The 20,553-nt window shown below is 40.7% G+C and overlaps 2 protein-coding genes across 6 annotated transcripts in view; both read left to right on the top strand.

Annotated features, from left to right (window-relative positions):
- ARHGEF9 (Cdc42 guanine nucleotide exchange factor 9) overlaps positions 1-20,553 on the top strand; it is a 320,144-nt gene that overhangs the window by 132,107 nt on the left and 167,484 nt on the right. Inside the window, exon 1 of one of the 5 annotated variants that reach the window (XM_075835741.1) lies at positions 12,817-12,898. The exons of the other annotated variants lie outside the window; for them this stretch is intronic. The gene's annotated coding sequence lies outside the window, so the exon portion shown is untranslated. Of the gene's footprint in view, positions 1-12,816; positions 12,899-20,553 lie in introns of those variants that run through there. 5 annotated transcript variants of the gene reach the window in all.
- Positions 12,188-12,789, top strand: LOC142659527 (uncharacterized). Its single transcript, XM_075835744.1, has one exon. The coding sequence runs from the start codon at positions 12,610-12,612 to the stop codon at positions 12,787-12,789; it is 180 nt and encodes a 59-aa protein (XP_075691859.1). The 5' UTR covers positions 12,188-12,609.

Genomic DNA, 20,553 nt, shown 5'->3' with positions numbered 1-20,553 from the left:
GGTCAATTTCTATGTGAAAAATTTCTGCAGCATATAAATGAGATTTGTTCAAATCTCCATTAGCCTGCTACTGTATTCCGCTGCGGATGTTCGGTTCACAAATTTGGACGGAAAATCTGCAGCATTTCCATCCCTCGTGGACTAAATATGAGGCGTACACTGTGGTTAATATTTGATTAGACTTAAGACCCTATTACACCGGCCGATTTTGACATCGTTGATCGGCGCTTGTTTGCTCCTGTCACACGGAGCTATGGATGGGGACGAGTGGTCGTTACTCCGATCGCTCATCCCCATACATTATTATCATGTCGGCAGAGCATCTCCCTGTTTACACAGAGAGATGTGCTGCCGACAACGATAATATTTAACTTTTTTAAAACGATACGATCAGCAGATGAACTAGCGTTTGCTCGTTCATCATCTGAGCGCTGCCCTGTCTACACAGGGCAATTATTGTCAACGAGCGTTCTATGAACGTTCGTCTGCCTGATAATCGCCCAGTGTAAACCCCCCTTTACTGTGACTGCTACTGAACTTTTATGACATGCCATTAAAGTTAGAACAGTATAATTTCCCTGCAGCGCCACCACAGGAGAGATTAAGCGTTACACAGTACCCATTCAAATCACTGGCTTGTCTGTGTAATGCAGGACAGGACAGGTCCTCCAGAGCAAGAGACGCTCTTTGCAATCCACTCTGGCCAAGAGATGAAGATCCTGAACAGAGTATCCCCCTCTATTAACTATTTTGAGCGATTTTGTTTCGTAAATGTCCCCCATTGTCTGAATGATAGACTTTATGAAGGGCATAACATGTATAAATGTGCAATGTGTTTTTAGGAAAGAGTTGAAGGGTATGATTCAAAACCTAGCTGTATGTACTCAATGATGTGTGCAAGTTAATCTAAAAAGCTGAGCGACAATATATTGTACTCTCAATATACAATAATGTACAACATAGGGAGAGAACAATCAGGCTTTTGTATAAGCACAAAGGCGCAGTTAATTGCTCTCCCTTTATAAAGGCACGCCAGAGGAATCCATTAAAGTTGGATTCTTTGGTAACTGAATTTGCAAGATCAGTGTCCAGTTACACACACTTTATACACATCGGATTGTTATAGTTTAAGATACCAGTAACCAAATGTGTAGCTACATTTTATTTTTTATACAACAATAAAAGTTATCCTTCGACTTAATAGACTGAGGAAACAGCCATATTGTCGGCTTGGATTTCACAGCATTCTACACTCCCTTGTCTTTAGTGTTTAAATCTAAGTACACTCCGCTTTTGGTCATTACATTTGACCTGTCAAATGTGTGCTCCAGATATATGCAACTGTTTGCCTTTGGCTTCATTCACATCTTCGTCAGGGCTCCGTTCCGACGTTCCGTCTGAGCTTTCCGTCAGAACGGAGCCCTGACTGACACAAACTGAAACCAAAGGTTTCCGTTTCCATCACCATTGTTTTCAATGGTGACCAATCCGGTGCCAATGGTTTCAGTTTGTCTCCATTGTGCGAGGGCTCCGTCGTTTTGATGGGATGAATAGCGTAGTCGACTTCGGTATTCATCCCGTCAAAACGACGGAAACCCTTGCACAACGGAGACAAACAAATCCTTTTTTTTTTTGTATAAAGCTGTATTGAAAACATAGTTGACTACACTTTACAACACAGTTCGATCTGCATTTCGACATACCCCAGCCAAACGTATGCTAAAAAGACATTAGAGCATATGTCGGGGGAGGTTTCCCGGTGTATATGTCGACCGTGGATCACAGAAGTGGCGTGAATTTAGCCTTACTCATGATAATGGGTATCACACGCATAATGCTCTTGTTTCCTTCTAAGAGGCTATTCAATATAACAACTCTATAAATGGCAATCTTGAGAGCAGTAATAATCAATAAGCTACTTTAATTCGTTTTTTTTTTTTTATAAATGGATACAAATAACAACACAATTCCGTAAAAAAAATAGATTTTAGTATAATGGACAAAATAAGTGAGATTTATACATTTTTTGATTTAATCTACTGTGGTACAAATAATAACCAAATGAAAAAACGAAGCATGTATATGTAGCCACTAGTGTGAGATCAATAAAGGAAGGGCGTACAAAACGATGAAATTTCATCCCACAAACCAAATGATTATACAGTATATGTGCAATGATACCAAGCTACAAGTCACAGACAAAACCATCTGAGCTTGTATTCAGGGCAATTTCTAGTGGCCGCAAAGCTCTTTATGGGCGTTTATAAAGTACCTATTTCTTATGACTAGGCCATAATTTGAAAAGGGGGTCTCCCGCATTTACTAGGGAATTCACAATGTTAGTTAACAGCCAGCATTTTAAATATACTGAGAGTCATGTTTTCATGTGTCTGCAAATAATTCTCTATTATATGGATTTTATTCATTTCATTTCACAGGGTATGTGGAATATTTCCAATAGCATTTTATGACCAATCTAGTAGCCTTTAAAAGGTGGGGCCACTCTTGACGCAGGAGCCACCATTGTAATTTGATGTAGTAATGGGACGATTGCAATTGTTAATGGAATTTATTTTCATTGTCTAATCTTCAAACTACAGAGGCTTTGATCCAAACATTGGTAACCAGACAAAATAATGGGATTGTCAGACTAGGTTTTTCCTGATGACAATAAAATTGGATTTTACCCCTTTCAGGACCGGGCTATTTTGAGCCTTCAGGACTAGATACCGTTTAGCCATTTTTATCACTCGTTAGTTAAACGGCTATAACTTTTTTATTTGTTGGACTAGCGACATGATTTTTGTGTTTTTTTTTAGTAGACAATGAAGGTTTCTTTTTTTTTTAGAATTTTTATACACATCCTTTTTGCTATTTGAGAGTTTCTAGGCTTAAAGTTTGAAAATTATAGTAAAAAAAATATGCTATTTTACTTTTTAGCTTTTTTTTCTGGTAATAATATAGTTTTACCCTAAAATAGACTTTTATTTGTGATCGCCTTTGTCTACCGTCAATTTTCATATATTACATGTCTATTTCAGGGTATTTGGCTCAGGGCTAGAGTTACGACAATGATTGGTGGGAAAAAAAAAATGTTGGGTGGGTATTTTATGTGTATTTATTATGACAATTTGTTGCTCTTTATTTAACTTCAGTTCAGAAAAGAACTTTGTGGGACATTTTTTTTCTTCTTTTGCACCATGTTTTTGTTACAGGGGAAATCAGCCCTCATATAGTGACTACTGTCACTAATAGGGCTGTGCTGGGTCAAGTAAGACCCAGAAGAAGCCTGCCACTAACGGCACCCGGGATCATGTGACCAGTCACATGATCACCGGGACCAATAGCACCGCTGCGGTTCTGCCGCTGCCTCTATTCATACACAGCGCTCAAACGATCAGAGAAGTTAGAAGCTGCGAAAGTTGCTTCTATCTTCTTCTCAGGGTCCCCGGCAGTCACTGACTGCCGGGGTCCCGATATTCAGATGCCCCATCGCTGGGGCAGCCAGCTAAAACCCCCGCCATAAATACACTACGGCGCGGGTCTTTAGGACCCCGACCGCTAGACGAATAAACACAGCCGGTGGTCGGGAACCAGTTAAGATTGCCCATGTGACTCCATAAAAATGTGACTGTAGACTTTTTGCTTCAGGAACATCTTAAGGGAGAAAATCCATACTGTTTAACATAAAGTCTATTTTCTTTTGGCGTTATAGTATTTAATCCTGTATTTTCATGTGAGCCTCCCTCCCTCTACTTAATGTGCAACTGTATTTTTAGTACTACACAATTTCTTAGGAAGCGAATGTAAAACCCTTTACTCACTCTTGACATTTCTCCCTCTTTATTGTTTTGCTATGTGCTCTTTAAAAGAGTTCTATAGTCAGAACATTTAGTGTTCATTTTAGTAGAATATTCTACTATAATTAGATTTGCTCGCTTGAACAGTTCAACCCTTGAGCTGTGATGCCAGAGAGTATGTGTTGCTTTACACATGCTCACTCATACAACTTACTACTTTACTCTGAAAGGCTCTTCCCTGCAGAGAGTAGGATACATAGAGTCCCTGAGATCAGATGATTTCTCTCATCCATCAAGCTGGACATAGAACCCCTTTAAGTAGTTTAGCAATGGCACTTCACACATCTGACTTGTATGGCATGATGCAAATAGCCAAATAACTTGGTTTATCAAAGTGGTAGAGATATTTATTGCTATACGGTCAATATGGCTGCGACTTTTGCTGCTTGGTGAAGTTTCATTCCAGTATATCCATCTCTCAATGGAGGAGCCCAAACTACCACAAATGGCCAGATAACCGGACTTTTGGCCTCTAAAGGGCATAAAATATCGGACACAACTCTTCCAAGACAGACTTTTTCTTTTCTGCACTCTTACATACTTTACCTGTCTATATAGATGTCTCCAGCCTCCACATGCTTTCCCCAGAAATGTTGCCCTGCAATGAGTCCATGGGTTGTAGTTCTTTTTGGACAGTTGATAGATTGGTTCATCTTACTAAACTCATTTCCACTTATAAAGCAATGTTGTCTCAGGTCCCTACCTCTTTTAAGAAAGCTCTCTCTTACTAAGATGATCTCCCCGAACTGGAAAATTTCCATATGGAGGGCTAGCTGCCACTTGGAGAACTTCAGTAGTCAGTTCTAGAGATCATCAGTCTAACCAAATGGCTTCACAGAGTCTGTTTAACAACATTATAACTGGTCCAAATGAGCAAACTAATGAGTGATAGATGCAGTAGATGTGGGAGGAAAACCTGTGTTCACATGATATAAGAGTGTCCAGTTATCTGAGACTACTGGTGTGATGTCCAGCAGCGTATCATTACTCAACTGGAATTCCCAGGGCTTTGCACCCCCCAGGCAATGAGTCTATTGGGACTAGTACAGGAACTTATACTCACCACACATAGTCAGACTTTATTTTGTCTGCTAATGTTCTATGGTAGAAAGACCATATTATTACACTGGAAACCTCTAAGGCTTCCAAACCTTTCCAAATGGGTAAAAACTGATTCCTGAAAAAAGTTGACCAATTCCACCCTTGGCAATGTTCTTAACCATATGAGTCCAGGTCTTAGGGCACAAACTGTGATTGCTAGACTTCGTCTGTGTGACTGAGTTGTGTGTGAGTAGGCAGATTTGGGTAGTTCCTTGTCAAATAGCCATTTTCTAGCACTGTTACTTCTTGTAATGTTGCAACTTTCAGTTATACTTGTATTCATTTACATGAAGTCGTGATTGACTCTTTCTCCAGGGGGGTAGCTAGGTAGGGGCTGTTGGGGCTTGTGCCCCGGTTGCTGCATGCCTGGGGGGTACCAACAAGCCACTTTGCCGTGGACAGGATATTTAGATACAGGGATGGGGGCAGCAAATCGTTACCCAGGGTGAAGAAAAGCCTAACAGCAGTGGATGCTGTCTGCATATACTGTATAGTTTGCAATTGTTTTTTTCTATATTTTGAAAACCCACAGCCCAAAATTGGATTGTATTAGTGCAGATTACCCATGAGTCCTGCTTCCACATTCTTTTCTTTTTGAGATGGATTGAATTTAAATTCTGACTAATCTTGCACATGATTCATCTAGTGTTCATCTCCACAAGCCAGTCACTATTGTTACCCAGAGATATGCCTCAATTATAGCAATTACTAGAAGTTCTTGTGTAACATAAACTTTGTCACTCTCAGGTTTTTACTTTCTTTGCTGTATATGAAGAAAGTCACCAGGATGTGTCATTCTTCACATCTTTTTTCCTAATTTTATTTTCTGGTTAAAGAGAACCTTTCACATGCCCATACATGTGCAACATGTAATAGGCACTGCTGCACAAACCCTGGGGCACTTTAAAAATGTTTCTTATCCTCCTCCGTTATTTAGATATCGGTGCCGTTATATTTGGTGCCCGATATTTAAATAAACCCCTGAACTGTCAATGGGGTGTGTAATTGGCCAGGGGGCATCACTCTCACTCTTCAGCTCTCGGCAACAAAGAACGACAAGACTGTGTGATCTCTCGCGAACCAAATATAACGGCACCAATATTTAAGTAACGGAGAATGATAGTAATTTTTTTTTTTATAGTGAGACAGGGTTTGTACAGGGTGGGCCATTTATATGGATACACCTAAATAAAATGGGAATGGTTGGTGATATTTACTTCCTGTTTGTGGCACATTAGTATATGGGAGGGGGAAAACTTTTCAAGCTGGGTGTTGACCATGGCGGCCATTTTGAAGTCGGCCATTTTGTATCCAACTTTAGTTTTTTCAATGGGAAGAGGGTCATGTGACACATGAAACTTATCGAGAATTTCACAAGAAAAACAATGGTGTGCTTGGTTTTAACGTTACTTTATTCTTTCATGAGTTATTTACAAGTTTCTGACCACTAATAAAATGTGTTCAAAGTGCTGCCCATTGTGTTGGATTGTCAATGCAACCCTCTTCTCCCACTCTTCACACACTGATAGCAACACCGCAGAAGAAATGCTAGCACAGGCTTCCAGTATCCGTAGTTTCAGTTGCTGCACATCTTCACAGCATAGACAATTGCCTTCAGATGACCCCAAAAAGTCTAAGGGGGTCAGATCGGGAGACCTAGGGGGCCATTCAACTGGCCCACGACGACCAATCCACTTTCCAGGAAACTGTTCATCTAGGAATGCTCGGACCTGACACCCATAATGTGGTGCTGCACCATCTTGCTGGAAAAACTCAGGGAACGTGCCAGCTTCAGTGCATAAAGAGGGAAACACATCATCATGTAGCAATTTCAGATATCCCGTGGCCTTGAGGTTTCCATTGATGAAGAATGGCCCCACTATCTTTGTACCCCATATACCACACCATACCATAAATTTTTGTGTTCCAACAGTCTTGGAGGGATCTATCCAATGTGGGTTAGGGCAGATTCACACGAGCGTTGCGTTTTTGCGCGCGCAAACAACGCAGCGTTTTGCTCGCGCAAAAACCATTTGTCAGCTGCGTGTGTCATCCGTGTCTGATGCGCAGCTGCGTGATTTTCGCGCAGCCGCCATCATAGAGATGAGGCTAGTCGACGGCCGTCACTGTCCAAGGTGCTGAAAGAGCTAACTCTTTCAGCACCCTCGACAGTGAATGCCGAACACAATATCGCAAAACCTGTAGAAAAAAAAGAAAAAGTTCGTACTTACCGAGAACTTCCCGGCCGTTGCCTTGGTGACGCGTCCTTGGTGACGCGTCCTTGGTGACGCGCCTCTCTTGACATTGGGCCCCACCTCCCTGGATGACGCGCCAGTCCATGTGACCGCTGCAGCCTGTGCTTGGCCTGTGATTGGCTGGAGCTGTCACTTGGACTTAATTGTCATCCCGGGAGGTCAGACTGGAGGAAGAAGCCGGGAGTTAGCGGTAAGTCAGAACTTCGTTTTTTTTTCTACAGGTTCATGTATATTGGGATCGGAAGTCACGGTCCATGGTGCTGAAACAGTTTAACTCTTTCAGCACCATGGACAGTGACTATCTCCTGACGTCGCGTACCGATAATTTTTTTGCCGGGTTCGGCCAAAACGATTTTGTCCGAACCCGGTGAAGTTCGGTACGCTTGTCCGGCTTCGCTCATCGCAAAGACACTCCGTTTGGATGTTCGGAAACAGAAAAGCACGTGGTGCTTTTCTGTTTTCATTCATCCTTTTCACTGCTGTTGCGCGAATCACGCTCGTCCCACGGAAGTGCTTCCGTGTGGTGCGCGTGATTTTCACGCACCCATTGACTTCAATGGGTGCGTGATGCGCGAAATACGCAGAGTTATTGAACCTGTCGCGCTTTTTGCGCAGCAGACAAACGCTGCGCAAAAAGCACGGACTGTCTGTACTGCCCCATAGACTTGTATTGGTCCATGCGTGGCGCGTGAAAACCACGCGGCCCGCACGGACCGAAGACACGCTCGTGTGAATCCCCCCTTAGTGTCAGACCAATAGCGCTGGTTTTGTTTGTTAACTTCACCATTCACATAAAAGTTTGCCTCATCACTGAACAAAATGTTCTGTGTAAACTGAGGGTCCTGTTCCAATTTTTGTTTTGCCCATTCTGCAAATTTAGTGCGCCGATCTGGGTCATCCTCGTTGAGATGCTGCAGCAGCTGGAGTTTGTAAGGGTGCCATTTGTGAGTAGCTAATATCCGCCGAAGAGATGTTCGACTGATGCCACTCTCCAGTGACATGCGGCGAGTGCTACGCTGTGGGCTCTTGCTGAATGAAGCTAGGACAGCCACTGATGTTTCTTCATTAGTGACAGTTTTCATGCGTCCACATTTGGGCAAATCCAACACTGAACCAGTTTCACGAAACATGGCAAGCAGTTTGCAAACTGTAGCATGGGAGATGGGTGGACTCGTAGGGTGTCTTGCATTAAAATCTGCTGCAATGACCCAGGTACTGCGTTCACCAGACATCAACACAATTTCTATCCGCGCCTCACGTGTTAACCTCTGCGACATGTCAATGGCTGTAAACAAAGAGAAGCTTGTAAATAACTCATGAAAGAATAAAGTAACGTTAAAACCAAGCACACCATTGTTTTTCTTGTGAAATTCTCGATAAGTTTGATGTGTCACATGACCCTCTTCCCATTGAAAAAACTAAAGTTGGATACAAAATGGCCGACTTGAAAATGGCCGCCATGGTCAACACCCAGCTTGAAAAGTTTCCCCCCTCCCATATACTAATGTGCCACAAACAGGAAGTTAATATCACCAACCATTCCCATTTTATTTAGGTGTATCCATATAAATGGCCCGCCCTGTATATTACATGCTGCACTCAGCTGCACATGTATGGGCAGGTGAAAAGTTTCTCTTTAGGGTGTTTTCCTAATTGTGTCCAATTCACAAAGGATTTTTAAAGACTAAAAGTTTGAAACACTGTCATTTTTATTTTGTTAAAAAAAATTCCCCCAACTTGCGTCAATATAGGATTGTTTGTTTAGTCATTTAGTCATATGTCATTTCCCACACACATCAACTGTACGTTAGTCACTTTTATTTAAAGGAGTTTTCCAATTCAGACAACCTCTTCTCCTATGTCCTATTATGAAGCGATGTTAAAAATATAAGGGAGTCCTCTATTCAGGACAATGGTTAACCGTTGATTTTAGTGGCCACCATGACATGATTAGTATTCCCTGCAACATCACTGCAGGAAAAATGAATATTTACATTGCGGCTACATGACAGATAACAGCTGATCATGGGGCTCCCAGCAGGGACCCCCGTGATCAGATATTGGCAAGTAGACCCACAATATAAGATGGTTTTCCGATAAGATACATTTTTACCCTTGCCACTATCACTACCCCTGCGTTTTAATGTTATTCTTTTTTATAATCACTGCAGTATTGCACACTAGAGTGATCTTTAAGTGATGTCCCATGTCATAAAGCTACAGCATTCTGTTTCATCTCAATAGATAAATAGCGTGCTGTTGCATTGCCTGACCTGCTTTCTGCTCTCGGGCTCGAGATGCTTGTATAAATCCTGCCTATGTAGCATTTCTGTAGAACATGCCCCCTCTCATTACTTGGCCTACAAAGCCAACCTGATTAGAAATTTTGTCTGCTGTAGCAGTACATGTTCTTGTCGCAATAGCCTCTATTACTAAGTATTTTTCATGCAGTGCTTCCCCGTAGCAGAATGCCGCATAGAATTGGGGTATTTCAGTGGCTGTTTTTCGGTAATATACCAAGTTTTCTGATAAGGCCCCATAGATTTTTCTCAAATGTACATAACTTAATAGGGCACGTATGATGGGTGCCTATGAACTTTGGTTGAAGAAATGCATAACTGTTGTAGAACTTGCCACTTGAAATTGTATCTATATAGGGTAGGGACTATCTTGAATCCATTTAAAGTGATCCTGTCCTGTTTACTGTCCTCATTTCCAAGTGATCATAACAACAATAATAGGCCAGTGTAAATGAAGATTATCCACAATAAAACAAATAATTATAAATTATATCTATTGATCCCCATTGATCGTGCCCCCATAAAATGTATTATTATCAGTGGCATGATTGGTAAATGATTCTTGTATCAAGATTTATATTTACAATAGGCAATACTTGACTCTCACTAGAGCAGTCGCTAGGCAACAATTATGCTCTTCGCCCGTCGGGAAGGCGTTTCCTCTCTGCCAGCTGTAAGGATTGTCCTAATGTAAATGACCATCAGATCCTCGGGTCTCAAACCACCCAATTAATTGTCGGTGGTTTGACAAGTTGTTCCTTTTAAAGAGGCCTTAAGACCGGTAACCTTGGGATTATAGTTTTGCATGTCAAAACTGAACTAGTCAGGACTATTAATCCTACCAAATAACCCCGGAAGTGCTGTTTTTAAGGATCAGACCTTCAAAGATGTGTCACATGACCCTTTTCAGTTCAGATGAATGGCAGAGAGGGCATATAAAAGTAGGGAGAGGCGCTAGAAATCCACAATGTAATCAGGCCCGTGAGACAGATTCCACTTCGAGTTAGGGTCTTCTATAAAGCTGTGTTATGGCGTTATCTTTTTTTGGAAAATATCATATGCATTATTCTAAATTCAACTTATTGGCTTGTCCTATCTTTATGGTCTCACCTCCATTTGTAATATTGATGTAAGAAATATTGTTTTAACTTTAGTTGAAAGTGGTTATCAGCTTTGGACAGTGGCTTTTTCTTAGAAGGGTACTTTAATGATAAGCTATTCAGAGGGTGTTCCGCTGCAGGGAAACTCAAGGATATCCTGATTAAAGGGCAATAACGGGAGGGATCAGTGTTAATCCTCATCATCAGTTTATGAAGCATTTTCTTCAGGTATTATAATACAACATATTCTCATGGAAAGAATCAATCAAAGGATGTCTTATTATTTTTTTATGCCCTATTCCTATTTTCGTGGAATTTTACTTTTGAGCAATCAGGGTAATGAAGTTCTCATTTCTGATCATTGGCCCGTGTAAAAGGGCCTAGTAATCAGCCGACAAAGGAGCAAACGCTTGTTTGTCGACTGATCGCATCTTTCATGCAGTCCTAGAATAATTTTGATCGGCAGTACATCTTCCTGCGTAAACAGAGGATGTGCTGCCGACAATGATGCAAACTGTATATGGACGAACGATCTCGTTCATCCCCATCCAGTTAATTGATTTCTAAATGGAGCTAAATGAGCGCCGATCGTCATGCTACATCGTAGATCGCGGCTTGTTTACCAGCATAAATTGGCCGGTGTAAAAGGGTCTTAATGGGGTTTGCTTATATTTGAATGAGTCTGATGCTCATGGATCTTCTTCGATGGCTGCTAAGCCGTGTATAAGCGATCACATGACAGGCCAGTCAAGTACATTGGAAGCTGCTATGTATTCTAAGAGTCCTGGACAGGGGTGGAGCCTCTTAAAAATATTGATAAGTGGCTTTTTTTTGCATGAAGAAGCACAGGATTAGCCCTCATGCCCGATTCAGTTATTTTCTTCAGTGTGCTATCCATTTTTTTAAAGGATAAAACACTGACATTCATTTCTATGGGGCCATGCACACTTCCGTTATTTTAACGGAACCGTGTGGCCGTTCTGACAAAAATAGGACAGGTCCTACTCCTGTCCATTTTTGGCTGAACAGTCTCGGCCATTTCATTAATTTGGTCCGTTGAAACAACGGACTGCACAAGGAAGCCATCCGTGCGCGGTCCGTGTTTCACGAATTCGTCATTAGCGGCCATACGACGTAAAACGGATGTGTGCATGAGGCCTTAAATAAACAGTTATAAGAAGAAAATAATATATATAATAATATAAAATAATATCATTCTAAAATGGTCCAAACACATAGAATAAGAGCATTTTGGTGACAGATGCTCTCAGGACATTGAGCCTCCATTTTTGATGATAGCAATACGGTAAAATAACAGTGACCTGGGTCTGTTTATTTTATTAGGTTCCTCCTGCCTTTTCCATTATTCTGATTCACGGTCACAAACACCCCCTTCAGTTCTCTACTTTCCACCCCCTTGCCCCTCTCACGCGTTCTTCTCCCCGTTTCTCACTCTATGTCCAAGCACTCCTCCCTTGCTGATATAAAGAGATGCTCTGTATGCATTGCAGCAGCTTCATCCATCTTATCATACCCAGCGTTGCCTTGAAAAAAGGATTAATCGCCATCCTTGGTCCCAGCTCTCTGATTGACAGCTAAATCCCTATGCCTCCTGCTTAGCATGCGTCCAGCCCGCCTTGCATGACACTGCCACTGCCTCTCTCACAGCCGCAGCAGCACCAGAAGCATCTTCCAAATCTGTGGAGGGCTCATCTCATACACAGCCCTATCTGCACGGAATCCAATTAAAACACAGGAGAAACACTGAAACACAAGCAGCTCTGCTCTCTTCTTTTTTCTTCTAAAGATTTCTGCATTTTCAAGTCCCAGCTGACGTCCCCCCTCTCTTCACTCCATAAGTGCTTTTAGCAAAGGCGTAAAAAAAAAAAAAAAGAGAGAGAGAGAGAATTGAGATTAAAGAGGGAGAAACAAAAAACGGTGAAGAAGGAAAGAGAAGCCTTATGTCCCCGTTCTACTCTAACATGTTGGATGTATGAACAGTTTCGCAGATCAAAGGTTGACACCTCAAAACCTTCCGGTCCCCCGCCTCGACCATTATAATGTGTTGCACTGCACTATGACCTTGGATGTCCAAACTGTGGTGGTTTTTGCATTGATCGTGGTCTTGCTGCTGGTGAACGTGATTCTTATGTTTTTCCTGGGCACTCGTTAAACGGATTTCTCCCTCTGAGCTGTCGGCAGGAGCTCGCAAGAGAAGGAGAGCACAATACAGTACCGAGCTCGCAATGCCATCGAGCTTCATCATGGACTCACTGTGATATGTATGACGTTGCTATATTATCTCTGCCTAAATCTTTTTTTGTGTGTGTCGTTTTAAACCATTTCACTGCTAAGTGTGAGGTGGGGGTGGAGGGGGGGTCTTGTAAAGCATTGGCCAGCAGTGCCTGTTACCCCTTCGACGTTGAGGGTTAAGACTTCCTAGGAGTGTAATCCCTCAGTGTTCTGTGTATAAATAGGAACGAAGTCTGTAGAACCATAATGGAAATCATTGGCATCCTCATCTTTCCCTTTTATATTTAATCTTTACTTAGATAAGCACATTTCCTTTAGCAGTGGGTGACAAATCACTTGGATTGTCACAATTTGCTTTCAAGTCAATCTATTCATGAGTGTTTGTCTTCCACCAATGCAGAAATATTGTCCTGAAAAAGGGGATTATTAATCAAGACAAAACTGATTATAAATGAGAATATGTATTTACAGCCCTTATATAAGCTTCAAGCAATATGATACAGAAAAAGTTAAACGTGACATAACATAATGGCCTCTTAAAGGGGAGGGGGCACAGGTAGCAGGCTTAATGTGACAGCATAGCAGAGCTGAGATTGTCTGTGTAATACAGCCGAGTTTGTAACTTGGTACTTCAGGTTTTACATAGGACTGCAGATAAATCTACTGTATTATCTTAACTCAGTTAACAGTCAAATTGCTAATTTAGCTTTGGAAATGGTGTATGTAGTAATCTGGCCTGAATAAGGTTCCCTTGATAAGGGGCTATGTGTTTTATCAGCCAGGGGTGATTGGATCTAGAATGGGGTTTTTATTTAGAAAAGCGATGCAGACCTTTATCTTTGCTCAGTACACAGCGGGGCCGCACTGGGTCTGTGACTTGAATCCAAAATGCAAGCTTTATCAGCCCCTCAGCTATTCTATACTCTGCCGTTGTGCGTAAATGCCTGTATATAATACGTGGCCTTTTATACAGGAATGACTTTACTTCTACTGACACGGTGACAATGCATTGGCTGCCATTGCTGGTTGCTGCTGTATGTCTCATTCCATTTGTCTCCATGTTGCCATTGACAGTGCAGCAAAAGTTTGTGTGCCAAAAATAGCCGTCTTCAATTGGTACAAGTGATTATCTGCATTTTGGAAAAGTAGAAATCGTGATAAATGAATATTTATAGAATAATTTAGAGATAATTAAAGCGTAACAATTCATTTAAATCCAGAAATCATTTAAATTATTTCCCTAGGTTGGCTTTTTGGGGGAAAAAAGGCAATAAACAAAGTCTATTCTGTACTTGCAGGCAAGATATACATTTATGTTATCATTTTCTTATGTTTTCATTATTAGAATTATTATTATTATTATCATCATCATCTTTACATATGAATCAGTCGTCCATGTTATCATGTCAAATGTTATAATGGTTTTGTGATCCTTATATTTTTTGTAGATAGATAGATAGATAGATAGATAGATAGATAGATAGATAGATAGATGATAGATAGATAGATAGATAGATAGATAGATAGATAGATAGATAGATAGATAGATAGATAGATAGATAGATAGATAGATAGATAGATAGATAGATAGATAGATAGATAGATAGATAGATATGTGATAGATAGATAGATAGATAGATAGATAGATAGATAGATAGATAGATAGATAGATAGATAGATAGATAGATAGATAGATAGATATGTGATAGATAGATATGTGATAGATAGATAGATAGAGATAGATAGATAGATAGACAGACAGACAGACAGACAGACAGACAGATAGATAGATAGATAGATAGATAGATAGATAGATAGATAGATAGATAGATAGATAGATAGATAGATAGATAGATAGATAGATAGATAGATAGATAGATAGATATGTGATAGATAGATATGAGATAGATAGATAGATAGATAGATAGATAGATAGATAGATAGATAGATAGATAGAGCAATTTGTCCTTCATCTGTTTGGGACTACATTGTTTGCTCAACATGATGACTGAGTTATGATAACTTGCAGTCCTGTGTAATAACATACAATATTTGTGATGAGTTTTTCTACATGTGACAAACTCCGCTGTATACATATCCATTTCTCAAGGTCTATGTTTACTTTGTCCATGTTGAGCTTTCTTTACAGCTATTCATATAACCTATGGACATCAGATTCAGAAGTGATGAGACCTCTGTTTACTTTGACACAAAATATATTTTCATGATTCATATCAACGAGAATATTTTACCTAAGGTTCCTATAACTTTTCTTCTTTGTATGCATGCAATTTAGTCTTTCTATATTGACTATAAGGGATGGTTTAGGCTGCTTATAGGAAAGAGTTGTTCAATAATGACAAGCTTTGGATTATCAGATTAATAAAAAAGTATTCAATTAACTTATATAATTGTGATTGACCGTAAAGAGGACTAAACATTTCTGGTGACTTTTCACAATAAGCTGTCATGTGTGTGTACATGAGGAATAACACTATTTCTGGACACTATATGACTTGTATATAGCATTTTTTTTTTAGCAATTTTTCCCTCTCCATGCTCTATCTCTCATTTTTCGTTTTATATGAGATTAGTGGGTGACAGACTGCAGTTGTGTCTGCCAAACAATGCACACATAGAGTGGAGATTTGCTCTTCTGTCGCTATCACATATATATAGAAACTGCAGCAGCATGGAGAAAATTATACAGCAGTATTGATTAGTGCAGCTAAGAATCCAGCACTGGGGTGAGATAGAAATCTTACAGCTGCTACACATCTGTGTCTCTCCCTGTTCCCCTCTACCCTTTCCATAGACTTCTATGGGCAGCTGTAACCTGATACTTCAGTGAGCTGAAAAATCTGTAAATTAAGTGAACAGTTAGGAGTGGGAAGTAAAGGAAAGTAGCCTGAAAAGTGGAGAAAGAGGCCTTTTTCTCTAATAAGACATATTGCAAAGATTCTTATTGGAGATGAGCAAATTTTCCTGGTTCGATCAATTGCGAGATTGTGGATACTTATTGTGATTTGACCCAAGGGACAAATGGGCTGTATGTTCCCAGTATATTTAACCAGCCCAGCTACTGTATTCTGTATACTGTTACTGTTTTGACCAGTATACAAGTTTCTAATATTAGCTTGTACTGTTGATTTATGCAAAGATTACTGAAAAGTTAGTGACCATTTATATGGCAGATGAAATTTGCTTCTTTTCGTTTTCCATATGAATTGTTGCTAGTCTTGCCTCTTACCTTAGTCAAATTCCTCTCTATATTTTGACTAGATGTACATCTCACCATCAGTCTTATTTTCTCATTGTGTATTAAAAAGGATTGAATCAATCAAGTCCAGTAAATGTGACCTGATAGGTATTGCAGCTTAACGGTCTGTTATTTATTATGTGTGATGTGCTTAGATGGAGAAAAATGGCTCTGAATATTAATGTAATATGTTGACAAGCATGCTCTCCCTCCCTCCTCCCAGCTGATTTGTCACAGGCATCCAGCTAACGTTTGTTGTAACGTAGTCGTGCTGTGTTTGTCATTTGGCACACATCAGGACGTGTTACCCGTGGTTCCACATAGGACGTAGTGTAAATAGTTATCCTTGTGCGGAAACATCACAGCCACAAGGAGTTAAGTGCCAAATTCACCTCTGCTACATCTATATGAAAAGTAAAAACAAAGATGGGAAGTTAACAAAGTGGGGGCTGGAATTTAGAGGTTGCCAGATGGCACGCCTGTTCTTGGCATATGCCCCCAAGGATGGATGCTATATGTGCAATCAGGATAGGGAAGAATCTGACGCAAAGTTCTCACCCCACCTCATGGATGGTGCATGCCCATATTCGCTAGGCGTTCCTGCAATACAGATGTAACGAGTCAGGTTGTTTAGAGAACATACAACACTTCAGCACTCTCTCCTGCCTCACGGCACCAAGATTCACTCTATACTCTACTTGGTTTATATCGATTTCCCAGAAAATGAAGTACCAAATTAAATATGATAAGCTTTGTCCCAGTGTCGGTGCCAAGCAGAAATACTTCCACATGTGGTGTCCGCGGTGATGTCCAGACTGACAAATTGGTAAACTGAGTCTATCCGCAAATAACATGATCTCCGTTTTCTGCTATACTTCTCCCCCATTAAAGGCAGCAGTTACTGCAGACGCAGCCAGGCCTTGGGTTTTGTTAGCGGACTGTAGTCATGGTAATAAGTTGCCAGCTACCTGATCTGAAAAGTGTTCAGCAGAATTATAATCAACTGCATCTCGACTCCTGTTACCTGGTGTTCTCTGTGAGTCAGATTGCGGCAAGCACTATTCAATATTTTAACCGCTTTGAATCCGGAAAGGCCCATGATGCTTTGCAAAACAAGTTTTGGACTGCAAAAGAGGCCACAGCTTAGATTTAATCCAATGTATTCATTATAGTTACTATATTTATTATCGTATTAATGATTGTACATTTTCCACAGTGCCGTGCACACGTGGCACCGTATGACCAGAGATATATCATGACAACTAAGAGGTCGTTTTCATTTGAAGCTCCATTATGCTGGATATATTCTATATTATTGTAGCATCACTGCAGACATTCACCATTATTTCTTTCAGTGAATACATCAATGTTTGGTTGCATAATATCGCTCAGTTGAAATTAACATGGCTTAAATTAATCCGAATTTGACCTTTACTGTATTCTAGGCAAGGGCAATGGACAAGGGACATTTTAGTCATATTTCCCAGGTTGTGTAATGCATTAAGGCCTAGTATGCATTAAACCAGACATTTCATGGCCAATATTTATGTTGAATTGCTGTGAAGACAGCAATATTTAATAGAAATTAAAAAGAAGTCCATACTGACATGTAATCACATTGTTTTGTCAATACCGCATGCAACATTCTTATCTGTGCTTTATTTCTTACCTACTAGTCATGTGGTACCAAGATACTCCATAAATGTGTAACGGGCAGCATTCACGGTAGTCCATTGGGTCCGTAATTAAATTTACTTTAATTAGTTAAAGGCATTATCCCATGAATTATTTTCAGACCAAAAGTTCAAAAATGCTGTTAATAACTATTGTAAATGAATTTGCGCACCCCCACAGTATCATGTCCAAATAGTGCCCACACACAGTATCATTCCCCCACACAGTATCATCCCCCATAGTGCCTCCCCACACAGTATAAAGCTCCATAATGCCACCACACAGTATTCATCCCATACAGTATCATGCTCCAATAGTGCCCCAACACAGTATCATGCCCCCATAGTACCCCCACACAGTATCATGCCCCCATACAATATAATGCCCTTATAGTGCCCCTACACCAAAAATATATTTTATACTAAATAATCACTTACTTTTTTTTTTGCTGACTTTTTTTTATTATCATTTTTTAAGTTTTTTATTACAGTTGTTTTTAATCCTATGAAGGGATTAGTAATTGACTACTTTATTTTATACTAATAATGTAGTAACTTACTAATTAGTGTTTTTTAACAGCAGACTTCCTGAACAGATAACACTGGGGTTTTTTCTACGTCCCTAGGGCTGTCAGCGGAGATTCCTCAGTCTCCAATAGAGTAAAACTGGGTATTCTTCCTTAATCATGCTGCAGTCATGGACCGCGATGATCAAGGGCTTAAATGGCCGGGATCTGAGGTTCTTCCGATCCCAGCTGTAGTCAGGAGGATACTCTAAGACCAGGAGCTGTTAATAACGGCTCGTTCATAGCGCTCACTGAAGAGCTTATTAGCTTCTTCTACAGAGACCCCAGAAGACGTTGCTGTAGACTAGACTCATAGCAGGCATAGATCCCAATGGGCAATCATTAAGGTGTTAAAATTCGCAGCTCTTATAGTCTTCTGCACGGATATTTTCCTGAGCGTGTGAATGGGGCATTAAATCCTAACAGAATCCTAAATGTGTGAACATGGCCTTAGAGTATATGACTGTCTTTGGAGACCACTTTACCGTTTATATACGTATAGATAGAATCCAGAGATCTGAAAAAGTTTAGCAACTATGTAAATACATTGCTTTATGCATTTTAAATGATCCTAAATATAAATGTGTTTTAGAGTAGATCTGCATTCACAATTCTGATTGTTGACATTAGAAACAGTCGACAAGTTTGTTGACAGTCCTTAACTGTTTAGCTGAGCTCTTAAAATGCAGTTGGATAGTCTTCATCTCCTTCAGATTACTGTTCCTGTTGTAAAGATTGCACTTTCCCAGAATGAAAATCATCAACGCACGCTCTGAGCAGACATTAAATTGAGACATTGACAGGAATGCTGGGAGATTTAAGCTCTGAGGCCTTCTTAACTGTGAATTAAGGTCTGGACTGTAGGGGTATGTTCACACGCAGCATTTTCAGGCGTACTTCAGCGCGTAAACGCCTCGAAATACACCTTGAAAAACGCTAGCTAAACGCCTACAAACATCTGCCCATTGAAGTCAATGAGAAAAAGTTATTTATTTCAGATGGGGCATTTTTTTTACGCCGCTGTTTTTAAAAAAAAGGCACGTAAAACTACGCTCCGTCAAAATGAGCATGTCACTTCTTGTGCCATTTTTGGAGCTGTTTTTCATTGTGTCAATGAAAAAACAGCTCCAAAAGCGCCTCAAAAAACTTTTCGGCTACAAAAAAAGGCAGAAAATCAAAGGTTGTTTTCCCTTGAAAACAGCTACGTAATTTTCAGCCATTTTAATTCTGCGTGTGAACATAGCCTAATAAATGCTATAACTCAGGATCTGTAAAGCAGTATAGTTACAAAGTTACTTAGGTTTTCATGTAGAATAACTCTAGAGGTTGACAAACTTAGATTTTAGGTAAAGTAAGGTCTCATGCACACGACCATAGCCATGTGCACGGCCGTGATTTTTGGGTCGGCCGGTCGCAGAGTGTCACCCGCGAGCCGCCCGCAAATCGTGGGCTGTGCACATGGCCGCGTCCATTATTTTCTATGAGCCTGGACCGCAGAACACGGCCGTAATAAGACATGTCCGTTCTTTCTGCAGTCCAGGCTCCAGGGCCATGCACGGACCGTGAAAACCACGGTCTTGTGCAAGAGCCCATAGAAATGAATGGGGCCGCAATTCTCCAGTGGATTTTCGATGGAATTGCGGCCGCAAAAGCACGTTCGTGTGCATGGGGCCTAATACAATTTCATTATTAGTGTATTTCATTTCTCATACAGACAAAGCCCTGGAAACGTCTCCATGGTGGTTTGGGTTGTTGCTCTCTGTCCAAACAGCTAGACATGGCATCTTTGTGTGTTATAAGCCAGCTGTATATAGCGGGTCTTTCTCAAATTTATCCTCGCCCTATTTATGTATTAAATACATTTGGTACAAACTCTATAACGTTCATAAGCGCGGCACAACCAGAAAACAAGCTTTTTTTCTACGATTGCCTTATTATTTATTTTGCAGTGGCATCTCAGCTAAGTTATCATTGATTGTCATGGGCTGATGGGAAACTTAGGCCTCATTCACACGGCAGGGTTTCCCGGCCGGGTGCCGGCCGTTCATAAATCGGTCGGCACCCGGCTGCATTAGGAATAATAGACCCCTAATGGGGCTATTCACACGACCGATTTTTTGACGGCCGGGGAAACCGGCCGTCAAAAAATAGGACATGCTCTATCTTCGCCCGAGTACCCGGCCGCC

The sequence above is a fragment of the Rhinoderma darwinii genome, chromosome 8, assembly GCF_050947455.1.
Source record: "Rhinoderma darwinii isolate aRhiDar2 chromosome 8, aRhiDar2.hap1, whole genome shotgun sequence".
NCBI classification, from domain to species: domain Eukaryota; kingdom Metazoa; phylum Chordata; class Amphibia; order Anura; family Rhinodermatidae; genus Rhinoderma; species Rhinoderma darwinii.
Note: the sequence above shows the minus strand (reverse complement) of the source record. Positions and strands in the feature narration are given on the sequence as shown.

Bases quoted from the DNA above. Each gene is read 5' to 3' on its own strand.
- LOC142659527 (XM_075835744.1), top strand. From the start codon at position 12,610: ATGAACAGTTTCGCAGATCAAAGGTTGACACCTCAAAACCTTCCGGTC.